This window comes from Alosa pseudoharengus, unplaced genomic scaffold (assembly GCF_046254945.1).
Source record: "Alosa pseudoharengus isolate Yale_2024_CS ecotype anadromous, Long Island Sound unplaced genomic scaffold, YU_APseudo_1.1 YU_APseudo_1.1_scf_18, whole genome shotgun sequence".
NCBI lineage: Eukaryota > Metazoa > Chordata > Actinopteri > Clupeiformes > Clupeidae > Alosa > Alosa pseudoharengus.
This window is the reverse complement of record NW_027468650.1, coordinates 19946830-19969670: the sequence shown is the minus strand read 5'-3', so window position 1 is coordinate 19969670 and position 22841 is coordinate 19946830. Positions and strand designations below refer to the sequence as shown.

The 22841-nt window shown below is 41.9% G+C and overlaps 1 protein-coding gene across 2 annotated transcripts; it reads right to left on the bottom strand.

Moving 5' to 3' along the window:
• Positions 1–2144: 2144 nt before the first annotated feature.
• On the bottom strand, positions 2145–21858 carry LOC143131065 (F-box/LRR-repeat protein 7). 2 transcript variants are annotated; one of them, XM_076290448.1, is made up of 4 exons: positions 21462–21858; positions 17780–17869; positions 4215–4775; positions 2145–2962 (listed from the first exon to the last, which is right to left on the bottom strand). In XM_076290448.1, the coding sequence occupies exons 1-4, from the start codon at positions 21496–21498 to the stop codon at positions 2223–2225; spliced, it is 1428 nt and encodes a 475-aa protein (XP_076146563.1). In that variant the 5' UTR covers positions 21499–21858; the 3' UTR covers positions 2145–2222. The 2 variants fall into 2 exon arrangements, with proteins under 2 accessions (XP_076146563.1, XP_076146564.1); XM_076290449.1 differs by lacking the exon at positions 21462–21858 and adding an exon at positions 18062–19276.
• Between the last annotated feature and the right edge of the window lie 983 nt (positions 21859–22841).

The window sequence follows — 22841 nt, the reverse complement described above, 5'->3', positions numbered from 1 at the left end:
GCTTTAATACTGTGTATAAGTGGAGAGAGAGAAGTTAGTTGTTTGTAACATTCAGGACCTGTGTCAAATGGTATTATTACCGTAAAACAAACAAACAAAAAACAACAATGTTACTACCACCACCAAAAAGCTCATCATGAATAGAGAATAGTCGGTGAGAAAAGTCATGAATGTGTGTTTCCATTTGGAATTGAGACAATACTGCTCTAAATATAAATATAAAATAAAAGTGCAACAAGGTCCAAGAAATGAAGGTGCATCAATTGCCAAATACAGATAATGTAATGCAAATGCTTTGGTGACAAAGCTCTGTTCTGCAATATACAACACCAGCAATAATAGTGAAAACCTAAATACTACTAAAATAACAATATTCTTTTGATATTTATATATTGTATATAGTTTTATTGGCTTGTAATTGCATTACTTATTCTTTTAAACAGATGGGCTTGATAGCACTGTAGATTGTCATAAGGTATGTAGAGCAACAGGTGGCAGCAAATGGCAAACCAGGAAAATTTCCTGAGTTATATGATGCTTGTGAAATGGGCCCTACCTATGATGCTTGTGAAATGGGCCCTACCGTGCCTCAGTGTGCGACCACTCACCAGTCTTAAGCCCATAGACACAACTATATCAATGAAAAAATGCTTCTTGTGTTATCCGCATCCTAGGAACAACCACATTTTGCACATCATTGAAGTGTCCTGCATTAGCTTGGATGGTATGCAATTACTTATGGTATGTGGGTTCTGATTTTTCATGATTTTCAAACTACTTCTAGTAGTGCAAATCTTGAGCTTTATTAGGTTGAATAGAAAATTGTTTGTTGGGTCGTCCATGTGCGTGCTGGCAGTTGCAGCACAAGTAATCATGCACAGCAAACCTGTGTTGAAGTAGAAACACTACTTTGTCATTCTAGTGATAGCTGATTCCATTGGAATGGCTTTCATCATGGACTCAATTGACAGTGCAGTCTGCGGCCACCTGCCACAGTGTCACATGAAGCCTATGTTCATTCCGAGCCAAGGCCAATAAAACCACATTTCGCTCTCTCTGCAAATGCTATACCCTGGGCCACTTTACATGGAAATATTCTCGCACAGTTTCCATTTATGCTGCCATAGGAAATTTATCTAACAGCTCAACAACGGTTTGCCAGACAGGGAATTTGTGGTTAGGCCATTTCTCCTCTGGCTCTACACACCATATGGCGCATAGTTTAATAAAAAGGCATTTAGAAATCTAAGAACTGGTGGGAACTAAGAAACAGAGGCACCTGCACGACTTGGAAGCAGCACACAGACTGCAATGAAGCGGGCTACACACTAGACCCAGATCACAGAGGCATTTCTATTTGCCAGGGCTCTGTGTGATTTACAACAGCATAAAAGTCACAACTACAAAATGTTAGGGATACACAATCACACAGATTTGGCATTGCAATGTGCATAATTCTTACTTCAGAATACAAACAACGACTGTCCTAACTAGCTTAGAGAATCACACACAGATGTGGATAACATGGCTACCACCTGAAGAAGACAACTATTTACAAAATTATTATTTTTTATACCTTTAGTGCAGCTTTTGGATCCATGTAACTTTGGATATGGAGGGATGGTCAAGGACTGGCTGTGCCTTTAAAACATATTCATTTCACTTCTCATTTTAAATCATTTTCAAAGTAAATGGTAACAAAACAAACAGAATAGCTTCTCTTTTTTAATAAAAAGTGCTTCCATTTAGAGCTTGAAACTGAATCACATCCTTTAGAGCATTACAAAACAAACCTTTTTTATATATAAAAAACATAGCAGCATCACATTTCCTCAATTACTTGGCGGAAACTTCTTTTTAATACCTTCCCCTGGTAAAGTAACTAATACAAACATGTCTGTGATGCAGGTAAAGTGCAAATGCTCACCCCATAATGTTTAGGCAGTAAATATTAATAATGGTATCATAACAGCTTACATATGATCTGAATTCATGGCTTTAAAAAAGAATATTCCCTTTTATAAATATACCTACACTGAATATTCTTGTAAGACAGATGGAAAGGACAGTAATCACCTTATTAAAATGCAAATATTGCACCATATAAAGTTTGACTTTGGTTTCTTTTGCATTATCTTAGTCAACAACGTCAGAAAACATGCAGGGAGAAAAAAAACCTCCATTTGTCAGTGATTAGAGTTTGTGTGCCTTCTCCTATGTGTTCAGTAGAAGGCAGGGATAGTGTGTTCGATAACACAGCGCCGGCAGTGGCGTCTCACCAGCCGAAGGGCCTCTGCAGGCACCTCGCACTCCTGCACGTTGAGTAGCTGCAGCTCAGGACAGTGAGTGGCCAGCATGCGCAGGCCTCGTCCAGACACACTCTCACACGCACGCAGGCTCAGTCTCCGCAGGCCTGGGCAGCTCCGCGCCAGCTGCTCCAGCCCCGAGTCCGACACCAGTGGGCACTTGCCAACATCCAGGGAGCGCAGCTTCGGGCAACTGCGTGCCAGGTGGCCCAGACCATGGTCTGTCAGCCCCTCACAGCCACGGGCGTTCAGGTACCGTAGCCGTGGGCAGTAGCGGGCCACGTATCGCACACCCACATCAGTGATCCGGCAGCAGTGCGCCACACTCAGGTAGCGGAGACGGCCCTCGAGGCGTGCCACCTCGCGAAGCCCAAAGTCTCCCACCAGTCGACAGTCGCTAAGGCTGAGCTCACGGATAGCTGGACAGTGCAGTGCCAGCTGGCGGAGAGCCTCGTCCGTCAGACGCTGGCAGCGGCGCAGGTATAGGTGAGTGAGACGCGGGCAGTGGGAGGCAATGGTGCGCACGCCCTCGTCCTCCAGTGAGAAGCAGTCCGTCAAGTCCAGGTAACGGATGGAGATCTGCTGGCAATGTTGTGGAGACAGAGGAGTCATAGAGGAGTCTTGAGCCAGACTGATACAGGTAACCTTGGTGCAGCCTGAAATACAAGAAACAGTGCTTTAGTTCGTCATCAAGTTAATCTTACATTTTAGAAATTCTTAACTGAAAACGGATCAGAGGAGATCCCTATTGCATGTTCACCAGCACTATATATAACCAAAAGCAGAGAATTCAATTCATCTTTGCCTTGAGGTGTATTTAAGAGGCCCCTCTGTATTGTTGGGATAACCATACTTTCAGATCAAATGAACTGATGTCACTTAACCAACTGGGCAAGCCCTGTTGGGTCAATTTAAGGACACAGCCCACAGTGTTTAAGAGAATTCAACACAGAAAGAGACCAAAACGTGCCCTTTTTTAGAGTGAAAACCACCGACCAGAGGCCACATCAGGTCTGAATAATCTTTTACAGAATCAGGATTTATAATCCTTTGCTATTTTTTTCTGCTGTATCAATATCTCTAAGGTTTGGATTTTGGGAGACATGTGGCAGGAAAGGCCCTTATTATGGTTAAAACCATTTATTTAGAAAGGGAAGTGATCCATGACAGTTAAATGTGGTCTTAAGCATGGGCTTACTTCTCAGAGTTTTTTTTTTCAGAGAAGGAGAGATGGATTGAGGAAGAGCGAGACAATTCAAGTCAATGGCACATTAAACATTGGAAGAATATTAACTATTGGTTTACTTTCATTTGTTATGCATGATCCATTTTTCTTTGTGGTAACAATGGCAACAAATTGTACGCTTTTTTGTTAATGAGAGAGACTTCCTCTTTTTAATGACTTGGGACTTTCCTTGACCATGGAATTATGGAGACTTTTCAATAATGAGCATTGCTTTTTAGCGTGTCACTCCCCTAATGAAAGCAGCAGACAGCCAGCCTGAATCCCTGTAAGGTTGCGAGTCCAGCTTTCAAAGCCGACCAGGCCTTCGCCTCTGCCTCCAGGGACCACTACACTGGCAGCGATTCCCTCAATTTCTTAATGCGTTTCCCAGCTTGCACAGGCAGAGAAAACAGAAGTGCAATGAATCACAATTCTTTTTAAAAAATATTCTATGCTTATGCCACAATGTCATGAATGTCAGCAGCAACATTCAGGATTTAGGAAAAAAAGGCATCCCTGTGATCCTGTTTTCAATGTGATTAGGCCACAGTTGTGGAGGCTGTGGGATGGACATGACATGAGTCTATTTCAGCGCCTACTCTTCGTCAAACGAGCCACTGTATGAAGTCTGAAATAGACAACTAATGCAAGAGAACACATACTATAGGAGGAACGCTTTTTACCTGACACATCAAGGTGCTCCAGGTTGGGGCACCGGGACACCACCTCGAACACGGCTTCATCCGACACGTTGTAGCAGCCAGCTACCTCTAGGTGCCGCAGCTCTGGGCAGCACATCGCCACTGCGTGGAGGCCGCGGTCAGTGAGCCGGCGACAGCCGCTGACCACCACCGTCTCCAGGGTCAGGCACACGCTGGGCGTGTCTTGACACAGTCTGTGCGTGAGCACGCGCAGGGCCCGGTCGGCGTGGAGCAGCTCCCCCGTCAGCCGGATGGCGCCCCACAGACGAGGGTCCCAGGCCAGGTTGTACCAGCGGCGGCACACCCGAGCGCAGCGGCACAGCTGGTTGGTGGACAGATGGGAGAAGATCTGAAAGATGGGGTTGTCTGGGAGGAGATCAACCGGGGCCAGGTGATGGTGTCCTGGAGGTGGGTGGACGAGGGCCACCGTTTCCCCAGAGACGGAGGAGCTGGAGTTGTTGCCATTGTGAGGAATAATGGTTTGTGGAGCGAGAATAAGGGCTGGACTGGGGGTACTCAGGGTCCGCATGCTGAGGTCAGAATCTGGGGGAGAGAAAGAGAGTGGATTACTATTATACATTATGAAACATCTGCAGTCTTCAACACAAGACCATTGTTTCTTTCATCACTTGAAACATTTTGTCAAAAATGTCGGGGTTACACAAACTACAAGCTTTCAAGTGGATACAGTGACTATTTTTTCTTTTTTTGGTTGTCATGGATGAATTTGTGTTGAAGAAGTGGTCAAGTTTATCTTAGGCACATCTTGTGCATCCACTCTTTACACCTTGTCATCAGAGGGACATCTGCCCTTCAAAGAGCTCATATTTAACTGTTGTGGTCGCTTTTTGCTGATGTTCTGTGATTGGCCATAAACAAGCTTATTCACAGATGTGGCTAATTGCAAAGGGTTTAGGAGCTTGTAGCGAACTGTGCTCGGTGGGCTGGGAAAGAGGGGGAGGATAAATTCAGGCATGATTAGGGTAATCTGGATCTCATCACAGTGGCGTGCGAGGAAAAGAAGACTCCTTCTTCCAAGCCCCCATCCAAAGAGCCTTGTATGATCTTGAGGTCATTGTATGAGCCTGAAGCATCATCCATAGATACTATCAGTCTCTGAGTTCATAGTACCCCAAAACACTTTCTCTTTCTCACACACACACACACAGACACACACACACAAAGATGAAATCTATTGACTACAGAAAAGGGGAAGGCTAGTGAAGTGATGTCACCCCTGGATTTGGACAAAATCCCGCTGTTATGAGGTCGAGCGAGGCTCTGGGGCCAGCATTATTGAACTACTTATGCTGCAGTCTCTTGGGAGGTAATGTGGCATGCTGATGAAAAAAATACCAGTTTTATTGCAATGTCTCTAATTCTCAATGTATCTGCCCCCACACTTACACAGAGCCTGTTTTTTTTTTGTGTGAAAAGGTTGGGTTTGGTAAACATATCCAGGCTACGCTGAGATCATACGTTTGTGCTATGGCATGTACAGTAAATGTGAGGTGAGGCTGAACTGGATAAATAAAAATACAAGAATGAGACAAAAATAAACAACACGTCTTAAGAAGAAGAAAAAGAGAGGAAGGAAGCACTATGCATAAGGATCAAAGTTAAATGTTTCTGAGTCTCACTTAAAATGGCGAAACAGCTGTTAAGGCATCGCCCATAATGTCGTAACCATTGGTGCTTTTTGTATCCCCGGCTCCATGTCAGTAACTTTTTTGTATCACATGCTTAGGAGATCCATCTTGGGTCTGCCTTGTAGATTTGTGAGAGCACAAACAGGCAGACAGGTCTACTGTGAAAGTTTGGCATGCAGATCTGTATTCCAGACCTGACATAGGTCTGCGGTGCCTTGCGGACAGGTTATGATGACATACACAGATGACATGGGCTTGGACTTTGTCTAGCAAGGCTCCTTACCCTGATACCAGTCCTCAACTTCAAGACCCATGATTAAGAAACGGACAAAAAATGACAATGGCACCTTATAGAGTTTGGAATTATCTGATGCTGTGTACTGTTTTCTGATGCATGCGTTTGATATCAATGGGTCAATCTTTTTTTTTTTCTGATGGCACATTTCTTCATGCAATTACCGTACTTAAGTCAAGTAAAAAACTACTGTTGTTGCACATTCAAACTTTGATGAAGTCTTTTTATGTCCTTTGAAAGACCAGTGTGTCAGTAATCAATGAATCTTTCAATCAATAAATCTTAATCAAGGTCAAACAGAAAATGTGTGTTTTTCATAAACTGAACGATCTAAAATCTGATGCTTTTCAGTTAGCTACAAGCTCAAATCAGCTTATTCAAATGAATGTTAATTCCAGCCGGCTCAAGTAAACCCCCAATGTAACCAAGACATTGAAGTGCAAAAATTGATGAGTCAGCTCAATACTCTCATGTGCCACATGATATAGCTGTATTTCATACGCAAGAACTTTGTGCCTATGTGCCTAAATCTAAACTAAAACTAAACTAAACATTTGAGGTACATACATGCTCTCCCCTACAAAGTGGTATTGATTTCACACCTGCCCCTGAATGGCATTTTACGTTGCATGCTCTTTAGTGTCAAGGGGGAAAAGGAAAAAGGAGAGAATCTCCCAAAATGGCCATGTTTGGCCAAATGGCCAAGCAGTTTGTGTCTTCTTCAGGTTATAATATAAATGCCTTGAAACTAAACTAAACTGGCCACAGTAACAGAAAACTCACTAACAGTATGTAGAAAAGAAAGCATTACAAGAACAGGGGATCTGGGGTCAGCCTGATCCCCTCTTGGTACTGGAAGTGGTTGCTCTGCTTGGGTGGTCTGTCTGCCCTGCAACACTCTTATGGATGTAGCATGTAAGCCACTCAGCGCCTCCACACTGAGGTGTACACAGCTGGAAGCAGTCCCAGAGGGAGAACGCTTACGCATGTGCTGAAATATGTGATGTATTTTTTAATACCTGTTACATTTCGATCCATCCATAGGGCCTGTTTTTAGAGCATCAAATTGACTGCCATCCAGTCCATACTCCACATTCCAGGACAAAAGCATTCAAGAGGTGAGTCAAAGTATCCCTAAGGGCTAAGTGTTTATTCTAGCACTTCATAAATAAAAGAGCAGAGTACTACCTCATGTTCATGGATTTATCCTACTGTATGTATGGTCAATTAAGCCTCAGCCCTGCTATGAAATACTGTAGGCTTTAGAGATTTGTTTAGCCTTTACTATTTTCTTCTGTTCTTTTTTGGACATCATTTTGTAGCCTACTCACTGAGTCCCATTTGACACCTCACAAGAGAGTTAAAAGAAAGGGGCCAATGCAAGGTTATATTATGCTTTTTATATCAAAGTCATTTTTCAGTAAAAAGGTAGGGAGTTAATCTTGGAACAATGGAGTTCAAAGTGATCTTATCAGTGTTTGCATACACTGAAGCTGTTGTTCCTAACCAGTCAGTCACCGAACCAAAACTGAAGGCATGACATTAAACCAGCAGCCACTGGCCAAGAAGCTGCCTGTAATGCCATAACTACACGTGTCAGTGATCAGCGGAATGTTCCGTTACACACACAATCAGAGTGCTGCTAATTAGCGTAGTTTTCTCTGCTGCACAGCTGGTGGATGAAGACACACTTTTGTTTGCTAAGTGAAGACCAAACCTCATTGTTTACGTTCTGCTGTGCTCAGTGATGGAGCACCTGGAATCCGTGTTCTTTGAATAATACTATAAAACCATCTTTGGATACCATAAAACCATCAAGACTGTTTTCAGCAGTTAGCATAACCAGGACCGATTCAATTCATCTGAGAAGCATCTGGAACCTTGATTGATGATGATTACCATATGTACTCAACTAAATGGCACACATTTTCTAATCAGCAAATTCTTAATAGGGAATATTTTCTATATTTTAATTGTGAGAAAAATACTACATTATTCTCCAAGTACATGCTTTGGAGAGAGCATAAAAATTGGAAACTGTATATTACAACAGTCTGCTCTAAAATATTGCCAGGGGACATTTCAATTTGAACAGTTTTGATTTGTTTTATAACGTCATAAAAACTTTAAACTGATGCAAGTTCTTGTTCTGGGAACAGGACCTTCCCAACTTAAATATGTCTTGTAAAAATTTTATTTTTCATTCACTAGCAAATTCAGAGGATACTTCATTCAGTCTCAGGGCACAGGATATAAACAGCCCTGGAGTTAATTCTGTACATAAACAATCACACAATCAACAGACAAAACACAAAGGACTAGCCAAAACAAATTTGTCAAAACACACAGGAGCAGTTGCCTAAATGAGGGGTGGAGAGATCAGAAAAGACACGGAAGGTGCTGCGGTGCAAGGGGCAACAGCGTCCATGTTTGGGTCCAACTACCCACAGGACCCAGGTTTGAATTTGACCTGTGGTCATTTTTGATCACCCCAACTGTCTCTACTAAACACTTCCTGTCAATCTTCACTGTCGTATGTAAATAAAGGCAAAAAGCCCAAAATATAAAAAAGAAAAGACCAAGAATTTAAAGCAGTCTAACTGTTGGTTGGTGGAAGATGAAATATATCTGTGTAAGGATAGTTAATACACATTATTGATTATTTGGCAAACTAATCTACAACATCCACAACATAAGTTGAGTGTGTTTTTTTCCATGATGACAGTAAAACTGAGCATGGCCGTTAGCAACATGGCTGAAAATAGATATGCTATGTATTTAGATGAGCTGTGACCTATTCCTGTCTTTGCACAAGTGTGTAAAGTCTCAGTTCTCTGGAGAGACTGCTTGTCCTCCTTGAACCATGCTTCATCAGTCTGGTTTGCGATCCTGTAATTACAAACATATCTCTTCCAGCTGCATGAACTTGACATGAACTGGCAGTGGCGGAGGATTTTTTCAGTTTGAGATATCAGACAGAAAATAGTTGAACATCTGGTCTTTAACTTGGAGAGTGCACAGCAGAAAGACAAAAGGGATCGGGAGAATGCACGCTGGAAGGGAGAGTGACTGAGCAGGAGGGAAGTAACAAAAGATTGGGCAAAACATATGGATCTCCAATGTGTCAATTCAAAGAGGATATTTACTGTTCATGACACTTGTTGATGATGGATAAACTGTGAGCTTGGGACAAAGGGGCTCTAGGGTCTTTCTTGTGGAAACTCATTAATTATGACACAAACAAGCAAATGTGTGACTTACAGAGAAGTGCCTAGCATGGGTGAAAGGCAATATCACATGGATCACATTCTTGAGTAAGTGGTTCATTTAGAAGAAATGTTGTGGTAAACTACACCACTCATTTAGTCTTGCTTGATGTCCCAAGACACAGTTTTCATTTTAACAGGGTCAATGTTTTGCTCTGAAAGGTGGATATTTCATTAAGGAAGCTATCCAAAGACAGTGATCTGTGCAAACATAGATAATAAGATAGCCATTAAAAGGAATGCATGAAATAAGAATGAAAATATAATATTAAAAAGGTGTGTGTGCGTGTGTGCAGAGAGTTGGTAGAAAAGAAGACAGAAAATGAGCAAATTAACTATCCTCCTGGCTTTAGTGCCCTGATAAGGCCATTCAGCTCAGCATTCAATGTAGTTTCCTGGTGCTGCACCAAAAGCTTCATCCAAAGAACTCTTATCCTTGTGATGCATGACTACATAAGCTACAAACAGAGCAGCTTCGTAGCTTTTGGCCAAAGGCTGCAGAACCATTAGCTCAGAGTGTCTTTTCCCCCAACAGGCCCGTTCCCATTGGACTTTTCCAAGAGCATCTCCCTGCCAACTCAGCGATGTGGAGGGGTGTGAGGAAGTCATCTCCAAATCCTCTCTGGCGAAGTTAAAGCAGAGCTTAATGCATCCTCTCCAAAATCAAGCTGGGGAAATAAACCATGAAATAAGAAACGGTCCCAGGTTTAAGGAGGAGTTGCAGGAATGAAGAAGCCAAGCACTAGATTATCTTCCTGGTTCTTTCCGATTAGTCCAATAAGTAAAAGGGTGGAGGGTATTTTTCATGAATTATCACTCTGTGTAGGGTCAAATGATAAAATGGCTGCAGGATTATTACAGTGCCTTTTGTCATGATGCACACACACCCACACACCCTCACTTTATTAAAACATCTAGGCCTACTTGATAACACACCACAATGGCGTTTTTTTTTTTCAAACAAAGCCTCTGCAGATGACAAACAATTGTTGTCCCTCCAAACCCAGTAGTGAACATCTTCTCAGACTATCCCTGCTGGCTCACCTATGCAAAATGTTCCCAAGGCTTCAAAAAGAGGTCAAGAGGGGTTCTGACATGTATACTTTCTAGTGGTATTGTATGCCACAGAAATGCCATGAGGCTATAGGAAGCACAAGGACTGTGAGAAACTGCCTTTCTTTAAACCTTGACTGCTTGTTTGAATCAGCGGAAGCTTTCAAAGCTTGATGGCCCTGGCAGTTTGCCTGATATGCAGGATTTTACTATGCCAACCAGAGAACAATAGCACACAGTGGCAAAGACAGGAAATGATAAAGCTATGACATTACTAAGTGTGTGTGTGTGTTAACTTCTAGCAGTGGTCTGTGAGCCACATCTCATGACAAAAACATTACCATCTACACCCCTCAAACTCATCAAATCTGAAATCCACACATTGAACAGCTCTTGGGCCTGAGGAAGGCCTCAGGGCCTCATCAGCAGTAGCAGTGGGCCCCTCCCCCTTTCTTCTCTGACCGTCTGCTGCCCGTGGTGAGGATTTACAGTGCAGACATCCAAGGACAAGTCAAAATTTGTCCTTCAACCTGCTGACAGACGGAGAGGGTAGTCACAGACTTTTGTTAAGGCCAAGTTTAACAATAGAGTCAGTTCGACGGGGATTACGAGTAGGGTCATGATGTGAACCAAGAAAAGAAGGAAATCGCTTGTTTTTAAAAATCAGTGGTATGGAGACTGTACCTCTGTGAGTGGATCTGTGTGTGTGTGTGTGACCATACATTACCATGTGCAGCGCAGATACACACTCACATACCCTCAGAGGGCAGGAAGGGTTTCCAGCACCCCTCCCTCTCTAATTTGGCTATGACGAATGGCGCACACTGCGGTTAGGTCTATCACGAGGCCTGGACATTGCAAAGGCAGACAGGCTCTTGGGGGGATCACAGCACACTTCCTTCCCCGCATTTGAGGGGAGTGAGGTTAGTTTCATACGTTTTTATGTCATCCACAGTGGTTTGGGCTCATAACCATGACCACAAAGGCCATTTGAGCAATCTCAGTGACAATGCATTTGAAGTGAATGCCAACAGTGATTCTGAAGCAAGCTATCATGGTTACCTACTCATTGGGAACCCTTTGAAAATGCATGATCCATTCAGGAACTGTTGTCAGACCACAAACAAAATATTTCTGAGATTATATCTTGATATGCTGAATTTTTTCTCTGTTATATCAATACCAACTTAATGTGAAAAATAGTTCTGAGATCTGAATAAAGAAAGATGAAGTAAATGAATGAAAGAATGCCTGGTATAGCAGAAATCACAACACAAATCCATTCTGGGAGTTGATTATTTAAGCATGCTTTTACTCACCCTAGAGACAGATTTAAACCAATAAATCTGTCTGAATTTAAAACTTCCAGAAACACTGCTCTGTGGTTTGAATTGTGTAAAACCCTTTTTCCCCTACGAAGCTGCCATGTGTGATAGAAACACTGATGTGCATCATTTAGGATGTGGTGACTGCAATGGAATGAAAGTTGATCAACAATCTAACAGGGAGGCTACACCGGGTACGTAAGTGTTCCGTTCGCTTAGCATCTGTTGCAACAATTAGCTTCAACTATCATTGGTGGAACTGGCTACAGCAGATGTGATAGCAGCGTGTACTCTCGAAAAAATTATACCAGTCTTCTAAAACTATTTTTACGCTTTGCGAACGGTGCACTTAAGTTGCGGCCTTTCTGCTCTGAAATGAATAGAATATTTTGAAAAACGAAATGATTTACATGCAACTAGTAGGAAAACATCTGCATCTCCATGTGACCAACACGGCTAAGCAGGCACAAGCTAGTGTAACGATCTCCAATGGGTTCAGAACTGCAGTGAGTAAAATCCATAGACCTCCCTCCTTAATCTTAACAGACATGCTACAGATGCTAGTCCATGGATTTTAGTCTCCTTGCTAGCACACTTGCCACTCATGTGTCTGTTGGCTACGCTACATGGCTTACATTCTTACCTAAAATGGAAAAAGTGCAAAAAATGTGTCATTCTTTATTAAACATAAACTTAACCAGTAACCATTGAATCACAAACATAGGTTATCTCAGTGAGTTTTACAGTCTGTATCACTATACACTGGTGTCAAGTGTCACAACAGTATGTGGAGTGTGGAGCATGCTCTGAGTTCCTACAATAAATCATCACATAATTCTATAATTATGTCATGTCTCCCAGCCAGAACCAGCAGGTGATGATATTTTTCCACCATAAATCCTTCAGAAGTCCTTTCATTCACTTTGCATGGCAGCTTCGGTTGGTCCAATTATGCACAGCTTAAACCAGCCCTGACCTTCTCTGCAGACTGTATGGTCTCACAGCTGCCTGGATGCCAAATGCAGGTTTGAGAGTCACACCTTGGCACCTGTGAGACATTCTCGAGGAACAGTAAACTCATTCTCCAAATAAAGGGCTTGGGATACGAGGAACATTTCAACAAGCCAGTCCCGTGAAATTACAAATCTTGTCTTACTCTGCCAGTGTTGATTAATTGGTAAGGTTAGTTTAGATAACACTTCTGCCATGAGTTTTTCTATTAGGGCCCAGGTATTATTAGCCAAGGCGTGTTGGTATTATTGGTATTATTGGTATAATGGTATTATTAACCAAACCTCTGCAATTCTCCATACCCAAGAAATCATTCACAATAATAACATTCAGATTTGTCATAACTTAGTATAAACAATAACTAATGCAAATGAACAAATGGCATCTTCCAACACATATGGGAAGGCCTGCAGCATAGCTGGTCAGATTTTATTTTTGTCTCTTGGAACAAGACGGCCCCTTCCTTTAAATGAATGTGAACGAAAGTTTCACATCCATAACCATCTTGGAACGCTTCAGTGACTAATGTCTCCCCTGTCTCTCATTCTCTGGAATGGCAAAGATCAATATTGACACGGTGCATATACATCTGAGTGGGAAAATAAATGAAGAGAAAAATAAATGGAAGACGAGAGTAACGCAACCTATTTATAAACACAAGGCAATCTGCGGGGATTAGGCGCCCAAAGCAGGGTCAGTGTGTTAGCATTCTGGAGCCAGGCAGATCATTCCAGGGTTTACTGTTTAGACTGCCCACATGATTTCTCCTCTGTTGACCTCAAAACACCAGAAAAGAGGAGGACAGTATTTTACAAATCCCACACTAGGCCTGTCCAGCAACCCACTCCAGGGTTTTAAATGACCCTCAACCACGACTGTGCCAAAGGAAACCTAAGGAAAGCCACTTTGAGGTTTTCAACACCGACTGAACCTCATGACACAAAATGACATGTGTGAGTATGAGCCGCTTCTAATTTTCCAAATAGGAGAAGGAAGGATCATCTCATGGGGATATGCCAGTGACAAAATAAACATACAAATAACACATTCAGATAGATAGCCAGGTTGCATTCAATTAATTCAAAAAAGACCTTCAAAGATTGCACAAGTTTTTTTCTTCTCCTGTTTATTTATACTGTGCTGTGCACATGTTTCTTGTTACAAAACTTTTGAACTACTTAAATTGAGGGAAGGGGAATTTCACCAAAAGCCAGATCAATGGCTTTGATCTCTCCAGTGTGTAGCTATATACTGTACAGTACAGTAGATATTAATATGACATACAGTCCATGAATGAGGTGTTTCTCAACTAAACATCATTCACCTGAAACAGGTCTTGTCCATTTATCTTTAGCAAATAGCAAAATCCTCAACCATTGCAGTCTTCATCCCTTTTATGATACTTAAGAATCTAAATATACATGCAGAGGCTGGACACGATTGCCATTGTGTTGGGTGGTATCCCAGTTTAAGAGTGCTTCTTCTAAAACTGTAGAAACTGTAGCTGAGCAGTGGAACGTGTCTCTGGACCACAGAGCTGCCAAAGCAAATCTCTCACAGGCACGTGGTCCAGGCCCAAGGCTGAACTTCTCCTGTGTGTCTTGAACCACATCCCAGGTGAGGAATGTAAAACGCTGGGTCTCACAGCAGATCAGCAGTTTGAAATATGCCACAGAAATGACAAACAAAGCAAATGCTGATGGAAGTGACACCTGGGATGGGAGAGTCCCAATGAAAATCCCAATGAAGGAAAAAACAGTGGAAATAGATGCAGTTAAAATGCAATGGATCAGCATGATGATCCATGAACACTTCATAGAAGCATTAGGCTACTTAGTACTTAAACATCATTCAAATTTGCAATGACTTTCCACCTCTAAATATATATAAAAATGCAATGGCATCCCCTCATAAGTTACATTTAAGGTTCCTCCAACTGAGGTGCTGTGTGCCCATCACGGTACTGGTGCACAGACTGCATTTTGATTAGTTAAGTAGGGATAGTGGCTGCTGTGGTTGTGGCTCTTTGAGAACATGTAATTACTTTGTGCTTAACAGGCCTGGTAACAAAGTCTCTCAAAACATTAGTAGTTGGCTGTGCTACAGCCAGACAGCCACCAGTGAGTTTCTTCTTTCCTTCGCAGATTCCATCTTCAAATTCACATAGACGAAACAAATTCTCAGCACACTCCCAAATCCTATAGTGCAAAGAGGTTCTGTTCAAGCACTGATGTGGTCATATCGATATTTGTGCATTAATGTGAAAGACAGCAATTGCAGAACGGAACAATGCTGTTAAAACTATGAATGTCAGATTTAAAACTGACATAATATTTATTAGGGTTTAATAGGCGTTGGCACTTCAAGCCTTGGAAGTAATTACTGACCACAATCTAACATCTGTAGAACTCAGCTATTTGCAGTGTTGTGCAGAGTTTAAACACAATTGTTGTTCCACCATGAGGGATACTCTTCAAAGAGCAGCTGAAAGTGTGCTCCTTGGAAAACAAAACAATGTCTTGACTCAGACTATGAAGTCGCCTGATCAACAATACGAAAAACACATCTCACTGACACTTTAAGGCATATACTGTAGGTTGAGGGCATGTGTTTGTTTCCTGCAGAATGGTCAAAGCCAGATGAGCATCTCATCCTTCATTTTGGAAGACAAGATTCCATGTCATTCCTAGTCATTCCAAATCAGTGTCTCAGTCTCTCTTAACCTGACTGAGTGATTGTTTGTTTGTTTGTTTGTGTGTGTGTGTGTGTGTGTGTGTGTGTGTGTGTGTGCATATTTAAATAGATGTGTATGTAAGATGGGCCATAGTTTAGCGGCAGAAAGGCTTTCTGAAGAAAACACTGTGACCTCTGACTGAGATAGATGCTGTAATCATGACAGCCTGTCATTACCAGGGACACTAAGGATGACTGGCAGGAGTTATATCCTCTCTTTGGCTGAACAGATAGACAATTATCCCAGGAGTTATGAATCCTATGTACGTTACAGACACGTCGTTCATAACACCAAAACATGGCGCTTGCCAACAAGCAATGGACCATATGTTAGCCCTTATATATAAATATCATAGCCTCAGAACTAAGGAAACTTATGTTAAGTTTCTAGAGGCACTGAATAATTTTTTTCAAAATGCTTAAGTTCTCCTATATATCTAGTTGAGTATGTCCGTGTTGAGATCCATCACACAGCTGATTTGTCGCCTTCGTCCTCTGTTTTGCACTTCAGTGTCATTACAACATCAACCTAGTGCTGTTTCATGTTATACCTTTTCTATCGTTATGGCATCTTCTTTGCCAAGACAGAAGCCAGAGACTGCTTACTTGACATTTCCAGCATTCAATTCATTCACATTCAGCCCTCCAAGAAAAATAAATGTCAGGTTTTAATATCCTCCCATTTTGCTAACTAGAGCTAGCCACAGCTTGGAAATCCAACAAGCAACCAATTGATTGCCTCATGAAAATGCTGCCCCTCTTGTGAAAGTGCATGCAATACTATTGTGGGTCATCCGCCAGGAAGCTGTATTGGCTTACTAAGCACAACCAAAATTGCAGGCACATTAAGTGGTAGAATTGCACTGTAAAGAGTGCTCACAGAGCACTTATAGTGGCATACACCTGGCACTTTGTCCTCTTTCCCTCCTTTTCATATGAGCATGTATATGCACACACGCACACGCACACACACACACACACACACACGCACACGCACACGCACACGCACACGCACACGCACACAACTCAAATGCAAAATGAAGGAATCTTTAGTGAGGCTGGGCTGGCACGCTGCCCAGGCGAGCTCTCTGGGTCTGGGCAGTGTCACAGGGGGAATGAGGGTGAGCGCCACGGTGTAATGAAAACAATGCTTGCCCGCAGAGTAGAGCTCGAAAACAGACGGTCCAAACCACACACTGCCCTTACAAGTGAGCCATAAAGCCTGCTTTGAAACATATCTCCTCGCACCATCCCCATGGTGTGTTTCCACATAAATCTGCCAGTATGCAATAAGGGTAACAGGTGACGCTGTGTAACTACGGCTGCTCAACACCTACTTCCAAAGAGCCTCAAGAGTCCCTCAAATTAGCATTTATTCCAAGAAGGCTCTATATTTGATGTAAAAAAGGATATTACAAGTTGTGTCTAAAAGATTATACAGTATGTATACTGCAGCTAAAGCCAAAGCTAATAGTCTGTTTTCTCTGCCAGGGGTGGCATTGTTATTTTATTATTATTTTGAAATCACAGTCCAGCCTGATATTATTGTTGGAGTGATAAACATTTTACCACACACAAGACTGATAAAGAAACTTCCCACCCACCCAGACAGGAAATCTCTGCTCCTCTGTGATAACATTGATTATAGGTTTGCAGACAGAATTATTATGTCAAAACAGCATGGCATTGGCTTAACTTTTTCACAGTGTTGTGTGGTCCATATCATGCATAGTAAGACAGACGCGGACAACAAGGCTGAAAGTAAATCAAGTGAAAGTAACATACACAAATTGTGACCCCCCCCCCCCCAAATCTGACCTCCACAATAAAATAATAAAATGGTCAAATATAGCACCATTACATGTAATAGGAAAACAAATTCCATGGTGAATAGGCACAAAAAACTTTGGCATTCTCTTTCTCCCCCCTGTCAGCCACACAGTTAGACACAGACATTCTCTCAAGAAACTCTCTGGCCTCAGATATCCCTCCATGCTGGACAAACATAGGAGCTATGGGGTGGTGGGGTAATATTCTTTCGTCCAAGAAGAAAAGCCTTCGGGTGTTTATTTCTGATGGGAGCGTTGAGTTTGTTTTCAATTTATGGTTATCCCAGGAACACACAAGTTCCTCCAAAAATAGTCTGGGTTACATAAAAAGGAGACGGGGAGGGGAATTCGGGCAGTTTGTCAATAATGAGGAGCAGATGCTTTACCTTCGCTGGTAGCTGCATTCTTAGGAGGTTTGGTTGGCGTGTGATCTGTGCTGGAGCTCACGTCGGAGGAGACGCCGGAACTTCCCTTACCTGTAAGGCAAAGAAGCACATTCAGAGAACTGCATCAATGATTAGTGCAGCATCAGTTATAGCATAGTGTGTGGCAGCCACTGAAGGACCATGCAGTAAAAGTTGCATCTGCCAAGACGTCAGGGTTAAGAGATCAGGGTTGGGCCGGCCAAGACATAATATTTGAACAGGTGTTGTAAAAACAGCATCTACCTGGCTACTTCGCAGGAACATATGTTCAGCTGCAGTAAGACTGCCAAGTTCTTTGTTCCCCAAACGCCCCACGTCACTGTCCCTCCCTTCCAAAAGAGTATAGCGAAGATGAAAGGTTTAGTGGATTAGGAAAATTACTTTCAACACATAGCCCTGATAATACAATAAAACTGAATTCTAATACAGAACTGTAAATATGTAGCCTGGGTGCCAGCCGAACTTAGTCCCGCCCACAACATTTGAGGTCGGGAAGTTCGGTCTGGCATTGCTCCGTTGTGGAGCAACTACATGCTCGCCCCAAATCTGGCGGACCAATCAAATTGGGCTTTACAATGATGGACAGGTGAGCAACAGTGCCTCGTCTATCACGTCATCTGAGCATGCCTAGGTTGATTATGTTTGCAACAAAAACGCTGTGGCTAGAAGGAGACAGATGGCTTATAAGACCCCATATGGAAAATCATATTATTTCAATGAGGTTTTATCATTGAAAACGATTATTTCTGAAAACTTTGGCCAAAGTTGAGATGTGGGAAAACTCATGGTTTCACTTTCATTAAGGGAAAACATCGTGTTGCATTGTGACATGTTGTTCTGTCGTTCGTTTGAAATCTCTGATTGACCACCTGTTTGAGGGATTTGCGACAGCCTTTCCCAGCTGTTTATAACATGTTTGTAGCATATCAGTGTTCAACAGAATTATTTTTAAAAACGGAGGGGATATAGGCTATCAGTTTTTTCCTAATAGCCTACCCTAGCCTACTACGTATCTCTTCAATTTTGCTAATGAGTGTAGGAGATATTGACGGCACAATAACTTTTACAAAAGACCAGAAAACAATGTTAAGGCATTTGTGAAACATCATGATTATAACATTACATTACATTTAGCAGACACTTCTTGACCAAAGTGACTTACATATGTCAGCTATATTACAAAGGATCACATTGTCCCCGGAGCAACTTGGGGTTAAGTGCCTTGCTCAAGGGCACAACGGTGGAAGCTGGGAATTGAACAAACAACTTTCAGGCTACTGCACGCTAGCCCAGCTCCTTAACCACTACACTACCACCGCCCCAGTGTAGTATGGGCTAGTATGGACAGACAATTAGTTCAACTGATGATGATCTCATCATCAGATGAATTAACCACGTTAGAGAGTGCCACTGTGAGCTGTGGATGCTGCCATTCTCTCTTTCCCTTCACTTTGTTGTCTAATAGATCTGTGCTGTCATCGTAAGGAAACTGATAATACATTTGAACTTCTTTCTCCTTCTCTGCCCCAAGCCCATGCACCTCCCTCTCTTTCGCTCTCTCTATCACACACACACACACAGGATAATCCTCATGAAACGTGGTGTATAAACATCCAGATCCAATAGAAGAGCCCTTGATGACACTACTCCACATCCTCTGGTATTCAGCTCCTTGTGGTGAGCTGGGGAAGAAGATATGGAGCACCAGTCACCTCATTAATAACCACAATGCTTAAAACCCACAGATTACCATGCAGTGGTTTTCACATTTTTGCCTTCCACAACATGTCCATAGTTCTAGCAACAGCATAACACATGGACTCTGTCTTCTTCGTCCTTGCCATACTGATGACATGCTGTGGTGACATCATTGAGTCAGAACATCTGCTAATGCTTCTGCTTCCACTCCACAGAATGTGAGTCACCACTTTGCTGGACCCCAAATGTCCTCTGAACACCCTGCGTTAGGGGTAGAGAGGAGGGCTTTGTTATTTTGGGTTGCTAAGGAAAGCTAATGCAGCCCTGGTCAATTTTGAACTCTGTCCTGCTGGATGCTGAAATGTGGTTGCGAAAGCTGAATGTTTTCGCATTCATTTTTTTTTTAAATATCAATGAAATTAACTTGATGTCATAGTGACAGAAGAACGTATGGTTCCAATAAGTAAATATTCACAATATTTTTTAATATTTATAATACACTTTCTTCAGGAAGGTCTACTCATATGGAAGGAGTCAGTGCCAGGTGTAAAATCTGATTCACTTGCTTCTTCAGAACGTTTATGATCAGTGATGTAAGGCCCATTTTCTGTAGACATGTATCCTTTATTGAGATGGGATGGATAGCTGAGTTTTCAGAAGCAGCTTAGGACTGAGCTGGAACTGGAATAGCTGATGAGGACATTGGTGATCTGTTCAGCTCAGCTCCTGGAAGTCTTGGGACAAATGGCATCTTTTGTGGTCAGTTCGATTGGGATGGTTTCTGAGGATGGAACAATGGATTTCTAACCTACTGTGTTGAACATGTTTGGTCTGACAAAGCAGGTGTAAATCTGAATAGAATCTGGCTCAACACACTGAAATGGGATTGACACCCCCCCCCCCACCCACAGGATCATATTGTGTTGTCTTTAGCCCTTCTAATGGCCTGTGTCCTTCCTTTTGACTTGTCTCCTCCACAGCAGAGCCCAGGCTATGTGCAGAACCCAGTACAACCCTTTGACAGCCTCAGTCATCTTTCTCTTGAGGAAAATAGTTATTTGTATAGCCATGCAGGCCTAGACCAAGCGCAGTGTGCATCCTTGAAGTTTTCAATCTAATAACAGCGGATCTTGAATTGCTATTCCATCCTGCCTTATCCTATCCCAAAACAGTCAGTCAGTCACATTATAGGCTACATCCAACCTGTTACCTTAAACAGATGGTAAGCTGAATATGTATAATAAATGTACATGCCCTTGTGAATCAAATTGATGTGTGTGGCAGGGAAAGTATATCTGTAAGCATTTGGACAAGTGTCTGCCAAATACCATTAGGCCTAACATAAACATAACAGTTTTACAGTGTGCCAGCATTCCCTTTGAAAATAACTCAATGTCACTTTTACAAGAAATTGAACTTTGAAAAGAGCAATTATGTAATCATTTTATTAAGACTAACTTGAAAGTTTTGCCTTGGATCATTTAAAGTAGGCCTATAGATTAAGGTGTAAATGAATTAATGGTTAAAAGAAAACAAGGAAAACTGGATTTAAATTTACAGGATCAAGAATTAGGCTACACTACCATTCACCTGCTCCATTGCAGAACTGGCTGCAGAACAAGTAAATAAACTGAACCAATAGGCCTACGTTCACATTGAGCACCAGGTAGGCTATCGTTTCGTGGATAAGAAAACAGCAGCCAAAAACAGATTCAACAGACCAATGCTTGAAAAGTTCCTGTGACATCCTTTGCGACTGTTTTTTTTTGTTTTTGTCAATTGCAACCTATTCTTTAGTCTACACAGCAATGGATTTTGACAGGCATATCTTTTTGGTTGAGTTTGCACGCAAAGCAAATTCAATCGCGTTCAAATAAAGTGAACGCCTTGTAGAGTATACTGACAAAAGCAAAAGATTCCTTAGGTTTAGAAGAACTATACTCACCCTCACTCTCACAGTGCTTCCCATTGTTTGCACCCATCCTAATGAATGCATAGCCCAAACTTCACTTAAAACTCAGGGATATCCATGAGGTTGTCATCCAACGACATGCACAATCACGATGTCAATAAAAATATATGCATCCAATATGAACGTACTCGACATTGGTTTAGAGTCCATAAAAGCAGAGAACAGGGAGAGGGACGCAGTTACATTGCGCAAATCACGGATACTCCGATTAAAATTGCAGTCGCACATAGTCACGTAGCCTAGACTACATTGTTTTCTGAAGGTTAAACCAATGCCTAGATGCGGAAAATAAACAATCCTAGAATGTCCAGAAAAAAACTTAAAAGGCAATGTAGATACGACACACTGATCACATCCGTTAACATAGCAAGTGGACTAACTTTTACCGAAGTCTGCTTTTCACTAGCGAGATGACAATTTGCGAGAGGAATAGGGGCAGGACTGCAGTTAAAGAGACCGCGAACGTCAACCAAATCATTTTGCCCAGGCACACAAATATTCGACTCTGACCTAACCACAGTAAATGCATAACAGGTCTAGCCTAGTTCTTGACTATACCTACAGTAAAAGCAAGTTAGATTTTTTTTCAGAGTATAGAATAGTTTTGAGCATTCTTCAAGGCTATGCCACCTCCCTTTATTTTAAACAAATTGGTATATGGGCTACCTTTGCCCACAGTTGAGGGTAGGCTACTGGCCCATAAGTCTATGCCTATCCCTTTCTGATTGTCCAACTCTTTTTTTATTAGGCTTTAAAATCCATGAGCTTCACTCTGCAATGAGATGTATTCACCAATACATTATGTTAGGCCTATAGTCTACATTATAAAGGGTTAAATTAACAAGTGTAAAAAAATGTTAAGTTGTGGTGCAGAGTAAATGAGTTTGGGTTCTGAAAAGTCAGGCAGTGAACTACATTTTTTACTGCTTGGACTTTGGTTACTTAACAAGAGAGAAAAAAAAAAGTTTATTTATTCCCCTCGTTCTAGAGGAAGTCTAGAACACTTCTTAAATTAGTCAGAGGGGAAAAGACAACAACTAACATTTTAAAGACAACACAGTAATACATTAGCACAGTGTGGTGAACAGAGAAACATGTCCTAGTAGGCTGCTTAACACAGTGTGGGAGCCAGCATATTTGTGAACCACTGAATTGTTTGTTCCAAAAGTTTCCCGTCAAGAATAAAAATAAATAACTAAATAAAATGGTCCCCGAACACTATTAACGGAAACATTCTGTTGTAAACGCTGAAACAACAGGAACTGTGGAACAAACACCTAAGATATTTTTATCATTCTATTACTTCCTCGATCTTCCTATCAGTAACATCCTGTGGCCTTTGAGGAGCTCAGA